The following is an 8915-nucleotide window of genomic DNA, read 5'->3' as shown; positions in this document are numbered from 1 at the left end:
TTCTGCATAGCAAAAGAAACCATCAACAAAATGAAAAGACAAAGTCCAGAATGGGAGAAAATATTTGCAAACTCTATATCTGATAAGGGGTTAATATCCAAAATACATAAAGAACTCAAAACCCAAACAATGCGATTTTTTTAAATGGGCAGAAGAACCAAATAGAAATGTTTTTCAAAGACGACATCCAAATGGACATCAAGTACAGAGCATGAAAAGATGTTTAAAGTCACTAGTCATCAGACAAATGCAAATCAAAACCACAATGAAATATCACTTCACACCTGTTAAAATGCCATCAAAAAGACAAGAGTGGGACTTCCCTAGTGGTCCAGCAGTTGATTCTGAGCTTCTACTGCAGGGGCTGAAGCTTTCATCCCTGGTACAGGAACTAAGATCCCTTACGCCCTGTGTGTGTGCTTAGTCACTCAGTCTTGTCCGACTCTTGCAACCCCATAGACTGCAGTCTATGGAGCCGGCCAGGCTCCTCTGTCCCTGGGATTCTCCAGGCAAGAAGATTGGAGTGGATTGCCGTTTCCTTCTCCAGGGGATCTTCCTGACCCAGGAATTGAACCCAGGTCTCCTGCATTGCAGGCAGATTCTTCCCTGACTGAGCTATGAGGGAAGCCTCCCTCATGCCCTGCATTGAGTAAAGAAAGAAAAAGAGAGAACAGTTGCTGTTCCGAAAATGGAGGAAAAAAGAACCCTGTCACACTGTTGGCAGAAATGTAAATTGATGAAGCCACCTATGAAGAACAGTTTGGAGGTTCCCTTAAAAAATTAAAATTAGAACTACTATGTGTGCTAAGTCGCTTCAGTCATGTTCGAGTCTGCAACCCTGTGGACCATAGCCCACCAGGCTCCTCTGTCCATGGGATTCTTCAGGCAAGAAAACTGGAATGGGCTGCCATGCCCTCCTCCAGGGATCTTCCCGACCCAGGAATCCAACCCATGTCTCTTAACAGCTTCTGCATTGGCAGGCGGGTGCTTGACCACTAGCACCGCCTGGGAAGCCCCACATGATCCAGCAATTCCACCTCTGTATATTTATCTGAAGGAAACAATAACACTCACTCTCATATTCACTACATACGAAGTAGCAGACATCTATGCTGTATCAAGGGAGAAGGCAATGGCACCCCACTCCAGTACTCTTGCCTGGAAAATCCCATGGATGGAGGAGCCTGGTGGGCTGCAGTCCATGGGGTCGCTAAGAGTCTGACAGGACTGAGCGACTTCACTTTCACTTTTCACTTTCATGCATTAGAGAGGGAAATGGCAACCCACTCCAGTGTTCTTGCCTTGAGAATCCTGGGGACGGGGGAGCCTGGTGGGCTGCCGTCTATGGGGTTGCTGAGAGTCGGACACGGCTGAGAGACTTCACTTTCACGCATTGGAGAAGGAAATGGCAGCCCACTCCAGTACTATTGCCTGGAGAATCCCAGGGATGGGGGAGCCTGGTTGGCTTCCATCTATGGGATCGCACAGAGTCGGACACGACTGAAGCGACTTAGCAGCAGCAGCAGCAGCAGCAGCATGCTGTATCAAGGTCGCTGGCATCCTGCCATATCACTTAACCGCTAAACTACCATTGGAACAGCCCACATGTGTTCTATAGGACGGATGGAATGGTTGGTTCTCTGTTGTAAGCTAATGCTTTGCCTTAGTAATAAATATGTGAGGCCTTTTCTGGGGGAAAAAATGGGCAGGAGTTCCCTGGTAGTCCAGTGATTAACAGTCCACCTGCCAGTGCAGGGAACACAGGTTCGATACCTGCTCCTGGAAGATTCCATATGCTGTAGAGCAGGTAAACCCACGCAATACTAAGCCCACACGCTGTAACTAGTGAAGCCCGAGTGCCCCAGAGCCCAGGCTTCGAAAAAAAGAGAAGCCACCACACTGAGAAGCCTGTGCACCACACCTAGAGACTAGCCCCCCACTCACTGCAACCAGAGAAAGCCCACACACAGCAAGGAAGACCCAGCACAGTCAAAAATATATAAATAAAATAAATGCTTTAAAAATGGGCAATGAAACTGAATAGACATTTCTCCAAAGAAGATACAGGTAGGGTCAATAAGCACAGGAAAAGACGCCCGAAAGCAATGAAAATTGCTTTTCAGTGAAAAGCAAATCAAAACTACAATGAAATACCACTTCACACCACTAGGATGGTTATAATAACAGAAAAATAATAAAAAGCGTCAGTGAGGAGGTGGAGAATTTGAAACTCTCACACATTGCTGATGGGAATGTAAAATGATACAGGCATTTTATAAACCACTCTGGCAGTTAAACAGAGAATTACCAAGGGACTTGGCAATTCCACCCCCTGGAAATATCCAAGAGAAATGAAAACATACATTGACACAAAGATTTGCATGGAAATGTCATTACTTCCTTATCTACAATAGCCAAAAAGTAGAAACCACACAAGTGTTCATCAGCTGAAGAATGGATGAACAAAATGTATCTACGTGATAGAATATTACTTGGCTGTAAAAAGAAACGAAGTATTGATCCATGATATAATGTCAATGAACCTTGAAAACATTATGCTAACTGAAAAAAGCCAAACGCAAAAGATCTTATTTCGTGTGAGTCCAATTCCCCAGGTGGTGCAGTGGAAAAGAATTCGCCTGCCAATGCAGGACATACTGGAGACGGAGATACACAGGTTCAGTCCCTGGGTCAGGAAGATCCCCTGGAGGAGGAAATGGCAACCCACCACAATATTCTGGACTGGGAAATTTTAGGGACAGAGGAGCCTGGTGGACTACAGTCCATGGGGCCCTAAAGAGTTGGACATGACTGAGAGACTGAACACGCATGCAATTATGTAAAATGTCTAGAATAGGGAAATCCATAGTGGTATAAAGTAGATTCCTGTAGCCTAGGGCTGGGGGATGGGGAGGGAATGGCAAGTGACTCCTAAGAGTAAGGGGCTTCTTTCAGCGGGGAAGATGGGAAAGTTCTCAATTTTATGGTGATGTTGCACAACTGTGTATATATGCTGCTCCTGCTGCTAAGTCACTTCAGTTGTGTCCGACTCTGTGTGACCCCATAGATGGCAGCCCACCAGGCTTCTCTGTCCCTGGGATTCTCCAGGCAAGAACACTGGAGTGGGTTGCCATTTCCTTCTCCAATGCATGCATGCATGCTAAGTCGCTTCAGTCGTGTCCAACTCTGTGTGACCCTATGGACAGCAGCCCACCAGGCTCCTCCATCCACAGGATTCTCTAGGCAAGAATACTGGAGTGGGTTGCCATTTCCTTCTCTATTGTATATATATATGTATGTATGTAAATGTAGTTTAAAATAAACATTGAACTGTACAACTTACATGTGTGAATTGTATGGCATGTGAGCTATATCGTTTTGTTTTGTTTTTTTAACTGACATTCCCCTTTATAAAAAAAACTGTGGCTGTGCTTGGTCTTTGTTGTGGCCCTCAGGGTTTCTTCCTGTTGCAGAGCACAGGGCTCCAGAGCAAGTGGGGATGTGGGTTTATGTGTCCCACCCCATGTGGGATCTCAGTTCTTTGACCAGAGATCAAACCCACCTCCCTTGCATTGGAAGGCAGATTCTCAACCACTGGACCACCAGGGAAGTGAACCATATTTTAATTAAACTTATTAATTTTAATTAGCAAAATAAAAATTCTAATTGCGCTCAACTGTCACCTCCTCCAAGAGCTCTCTCTCCTAATATAAACCCTCCAGTTTATCCTCTTTCTGGATATCTATATCTTTACAGCCTGACTTCGTGAGTTCTTTCCTTTTCCATCCTGGGTCTCCCCTCCAGAGGAGCCACTTTTTTGCCTAAACAAATTGCTAAGCCCAGAGCTTCCAAAGGTGGGGCTGCCCCTTGATCATTTTTAGCAGCCCCATAAACCCCCACCCCCCAAGCCTCAAGCCCTACTCCGCCTCAGGATCTGTACTGGAAACAAGCAGATGGGGTTTGAATATTTGCTACTATGAAACACAGATCAGAACCTCCCATAATAACAATTACTATTCCATTGCTTAATGAATGTTTAGTGTGTTTGCTAAGTGTGTTTGACTCTGCGATTCCATGGACTGTAGCCCATCAGGCTCCTCTGTCCATGGGACTTACCAGGCAAGAATACTAGAGTGGGTTGCCATTTCCTTCTCCAGGGGATCTTCCTGGCCCAGGGATGGAATCTGCATCTCTTGGCAGGCACAGATTCTTTACCACTGAGCCACCAGGAAAATCTTTAATGAACATTAGCACTTGTTAACTGCTCTGTACCTGGCCTTTCACACAAGTTGAGTGTGAATGAGTGTTACGTGCTCAGTCCCATCCAACTCTTTGCGACTTCATGGACCGTAGCCAGTCAGGCTCCACTGTTTACGGAATTTTCCAGGCAAGGACACTGCAGTGGGTTGCCATTTCCTGCTCCAAGGGATCTTTCCGACCCAGGGATATAACCTGTGTCTCTTGGCGGGTGGATACTCGACCACTGCGCCACCTGGGAAGCCAGTATGGTAACATTACTAGGAAAAAAAAAAAACACACACCAGTACTATTTCCATTTTGGGCTTCCCTGGTGGCTCAAACGGTAAAGAATCCGCCTGCAATGCGGGACACCTGGGTTCGATCCCTGAACTGGGAAGACCCCCCCGGAGGAGGGCATGGCAAATCCACTCCAGTATTCTTCCTGCTGCTGCTAAGTCGCTTCAGTCGTGTCCGACTCTGTGTGACCCCATAGACGGCAGCCCACCAGGCTTCCCCGTCCCTGGGATTCTCCAGGCAAGAACACTGGAGTGGGTTGCCATTTCCTTCTCCAATGCATGAAAGTGAAAAGTGAAAGGGAAGTCGCTCAGTTGTGTCCGACTCTTGGAGACCCCATGGGCTTCAGGCTACCCATGGGGTCCTACCATGGGTACCAGGCTCCTCCGTCCATGGGATTCTCCAGGCAAGTATTCTTCCATGGGGTCGCAAAGAGTCAACACGACTGAGCGACTAAGCACACATTACCATTTTACAGAAGAGAAGGCTCAGGTCCTGGAGCCTCATCACCGGGACGATGATGCACACAGTATAGACGTAAAGGCAGGAACCTGGAACCGGCCTCCGAGACCGCCCATTGTACCTACAACTCCCGGCATGCCGCGCGCACCGACGCTCCCTTACGCCTCGCTAGAACAGGAGGTCTAGTCGCGCTGCGTCTCGGGAGTTGTAGTCTCGCCGCAAAGAGAGGCCGGGCTGTGAGAGGTTGGTGGATCTGGAGTTAACGAACAAGCAAATCTTATTGAGCTCGGGGCTGAGGAGCCAATGGGCTTGCGGCATCGAAAGGGAGGGACTTCCGGCCGCGAAATCAAGGAGAGCGGCTGCGCGAGGGCGGCCACTTCCTTTCCGAGGGTGGCGGCGGTCGTGGGTAGAGCGCTATGAAGGCCTCAGGGACGGTAAGCCTGGCGCGGTGGGGCAAGGAGTCAGAGAACGCGACGCGGACTGAATCGGGGGCTGCGGGAGGAGGCATGGGACACGTGGGGAGTGCGCGTTCCGGTTAGGGCCAGTGCGCCGAGGTCCCCAGTTGCGGCCAACATGGCGGCCACTGCGGAGCCGCGTGGGGAGGCCAGAGCGTGGCCCGGGCCGGCTCGGGAACCGCGGGGGCCGGGGAGTCCGAGTCTCCTTTACACAGGAAGAAACAAATTGAGCGGCGTGGAAACACGTGCCACGGGACCTCATCGACCTTCCGAGCCTCAGTTTCTCCGTTTGCGAAGCGAATATGGTGCCAAGGGTGGGAGTTGGCGGGCAGTAGTGTTGGGTTTTCTTGGTATGGCTGTAAGAGAAGTAGAAGAAAATTATTATAACTCGGGGCTGACATGGGGAGTGGGAGTTTTAATCGCTGCGGCAGGTGCTGGGCAAAATCAACGTTAGGGCTCAGAGATGGAAGAGTAGACCCTGCGGAGAAGCATTTTGGGTGGGTCATTCTCAGCTTTCCAGCTCCAGTTTGCACACTGGAAAGGGGTCCGACCGCATCGGTCCCTTCCTGAATGGGTGGTCTGGGAGGCCGATGAGTCAGATTGAGAGGTTAAAGTAAGAATGGAGTTTGTGATGTTTGGGGTTATTTTCTACTGGCATTAATTAGTAAAATGGTGATGAGCCATTTTGTGGAGGTGGCTCCTTTCTACTGTATCCCAGGGTTTGAACGTGACAGATATCATCCCTGTTGCATCTGTACAAACAGGGAGCTTCTGCTTGGGAGTCCAAACCTCTTGGACTGCAGCTGGGAAACTGAGGCAGCTGCAAGTCATGACCTAAGTCCGGGAAACGCAGAGCTGGGCAGGGAACTGGATTCTTGTCCTGATTCTGCCTGGAGTTGGCTATGAGATTCCCGGCTGGTCACTGTCTCTGGAGTCCCGAATTTTCATTTTGACAAGTTGTTGTGAGCTGGATAGATGAGGTGCTGGAGGAAGGAGGCAGCCCCCCTGGTCTGTGCCTAGCTAACGTGAAGGGAGAGAGGGGCCGAGAGCCTCACCCAGCTTTCCTGAGCCAGGACAAAGGGCATTCAGGCACCTGGGTTAATCCTCCCCACTCTCACTCCTTTTTATGTGGAAGGCTCGGACAGTGGAATGACCCACAGTCACCCAGATATCCCAGGAAGGTGCTGTGGTGGGACTTGACCTTCTCCATCCCCTGATCCGGTTGTCAACAGGCTTGGGAAAGGGAGCAGAGTGAGTCTCTGCAGTCGCCTCTAGACTTTGGGTGCTGGTCCCCACCTCAACCACTGTTTCTTTTTTAGCTTCGAGAGTATAAGGTGGTGGGGCGCTGCCTGCCAACCCCCAAATGCCGCACGCCACCCCTCTATCGCATGAGAATTTTTGCGCCTAATCATGTTGTTGCCAAGTCCCGCTTCTGGTACTTTGTGTCTCAGTTGAAGAAGATGAAGAAATCCTCGGGGGAAATTGTCTACTGTGGACAGGTATGGGGTGTCTGAAGCTGGGTGGGATCGGGGTGAATTTACACTTTGCCATGGGGCATCTGTCACCCTTCAGAGTTAGCAGACTTTACAGCCTCTGATCCTGTTCCTTTGTGGTCTTCATGCCCTACATTAGGATGGGATAGGTGGCTTGGTGCCCTTTTCCTAATGAGAAAACCTGGGCCTCATCTGTAAAGTAGGGGGGTGGGTGCTGGACTCTGCACAGTGAGGCTGCATTGGGTAACTGATGGTTTTATGGCCCAGATGGTCCCAAGAGAACTGTTGGTTGGTTAGGGGGATTCGGAAGCTGTGTTGGTCCCTGTAGGGGGAGCATCCCAGCCTGGACTGCCCTGCATCCCTGCGGTTACCATGGAGATTTCCCTCCGACAGCAGATTTCCCCTTAGGTGCCTGAAGGTGCAGGGACTGGGAGACGGGCAAGAGAGGTCCAGGGGCTGGACCATCCTTCGTAGCTTTGGAGGCAGAGGTTCAGGAATGGTGGGGGGCCCTGGTCGAGGCCCACTTGCTCTAGCCTCAGCCGGTCTCCTCTCCTTGATAGGTGTTCGAGAAATCCCCCCTGCGAGTGAAGAACTTTGGCATCTGGCTGCGCTATGACTCCCGCAGCGGCACCCACAACATGTACCGGGAGTACCGGGATCTGACCACTGCCGGCGCCGTCACCCAGTGCTGTAAGCTGCCAGGCCTCTGCTTTAGACTCAACAGGGCAGGCACCTGCAGCTCAGTCTGACACTTCCCTGTCAGACAGATGCACAGGAAATGCAAGAGGCTTCCTGGGCTAGGGGGCAGTCCTCAGGGATGGAGGCAGGGGACGTATTCGCTTTGGGGTTAGCAGTGGAGAGGATGCCCCAAGTGTGCCTTTTTCTGGAACCTGGCAGTAAGTGGACTCGGGCCGGGGGTGGGTGGAGAGGAGGGGGTCTGGTTCACCAGCACCAACTGCATCTGGAACCTCCTCTTGAGGTTTAAGGTCAGCCCTGTATAGATGCAGCTGCCTCCCAGAAACCTAGTCCAGCCCCTGTCTGGGGATGGGACCTGGCATTAGCAACCCTGGGTGCTCCCAGCATGTGTCACCTGCTGGGACCAGAATCCAAGCACCTAAACCCAAGAACTGCTGTTTCTTGTAGCAGTGGTTTAAACAGAGGTGCTAACAGCAAATGTTACCTCGTCGCCTTTGTGGGGCTGCAGCCGTGCCCCTCAAAGTGAATTTGGAGGTTCTACACACTTGGTAGCCGGAGCCTGCTGGGGCCAGATGCTGTGGCTATTTGGTCCCCGAGTGCCCTCCTTCCCCACCCATGATGGGAAAGTGTGCACATTCACCCTGCCCCCTCCTGGTTTCTGCAGACCGAGACATGGGCGCCCGGCACCGAGCCCGGGCCCACTCAATCCAGATCATGAAGGTGGAGGAGATCGCAGCCAGCAAGTGCCGCCGACCTGCAGTCAAGCAGTTCCACGTGAGTGCCCTCCAGGTCCTGCAGGGCGGGCTGGGCTGAGGGGGCTCTCTTGGAACACCAGAGTGGTCTGGCAGCTCCCCCAGCCTTGGGAGATGCAATAAGGCAGCGGGTTTGACGCAGGAGCCCAGTGGGGGGTGGCCACACCTCAGTGGTCCCTGGGAGACAAGGTTAAGAGCCTTCCACCACCGCCACCCTTCCTTACCTGCCTCTTCTTGTCTCAGGACTCCAAGATCAAGTTCCCACTGCCCCACAGGGTCCTCCGTCGCCAGCACAAGCCACGCTTCACCACCAAGAGGCCCAACACCTTCTTTTAGGTTCAGGCCCTCTGTCCCTGGGGCTGCACAAATAAAACTTAGTGGGAAAACTGAGTGCCCAGATACACGTCTTGTTTTCTTTACACACCCTGCAGAACTCAAAAGGGTGCAGCCAAGCTGTGAGTGCTCTGGGAGGAGTCCTCCTCTCTTTGAGTAGGGCACCGGCACTGGATTCTCCCGAAGGGGAG

The 8915-nt window shown here is 51.3% G+C and overlaps 1 protein-coding gene and 1 non-coding gene across 2 annotated transcripts; both read left to right on the top strand.

The window, feature by feature from the left end:
• The first annotated feature begins 5271 nt into the window (after nt 1–5271).
• Nucleotides 5272–8790, top strand: RPL18A (ribosomal protein L18a). The gene is made up of 5 exons (XM_055541538.1): nt 5272–5429; nt 6770–6949; nt 7504–7633; nt 8304–8413; nt 8635–8790. The coding sequence occupies exons 1-5, from the start codon at nt 5412–5414 to the stop codon at nt 8725–8727; spliced, it is 531 nt and encodes a 176-aa protein (XP_055397513.1). The 5' UTR covers nt 5272–5411; the 3' UTR covers nt 8728–8790.
• On the top strand, nt 8051–8184 carry LOC129642589 (small nucleolar RNA SNORA68). Its single transcript, XR_008709841.1, has one exon. It is a non-coding gene; the product is annotated as a small nucleolar RNA SNORA68 (small nucleolar RNA).
• Nucleotides 8791–8915: the final 125 nt, after the last annotated feature.

This window comes from Bubalus kerabau, chromosome 1, assembly GCF_029407905.1.
Source record: "Bubalus kerabau isolate K-KA32 ecotype Philippines breed swamp buffalo chromosome 1, PCC_UOA_SB_1v2, whole genome shotgun sequence".
NCBI lineage: Eukaryota > Metazoa > Chordata > Mammalia > Artiodactyla > Bovidae > Bubalus > Bubalus kerabau.
The sequence above is the reverse complement of the archived record's forward strand: the minus strand, read 5'-3'. Positions and strand labels throughout refer to the sequence as shown.

What these genes read in the sequence shown, in the direction of transcription:
- RPL18A (XM_055541538.1), top strand. An exon ending in AAATTGTCTACTGTGGACAG is followed by an intron (nt 6,950 to 7,503) that starts GTATGGGGTGTC and finishes TCTCCTTGATAG; the next exon opens with GTGTTCGAGAAATCCCCCCT. An exon ending in CGGCGCCGTCACCCAGTGCT is followed by an intron (nt 7,634 to 8,303) that starts GTAAGCTGCCAG and finishes TGGTTTCTGCAG; the next exon opens with ACCGAGACATGGGCGCCCGG.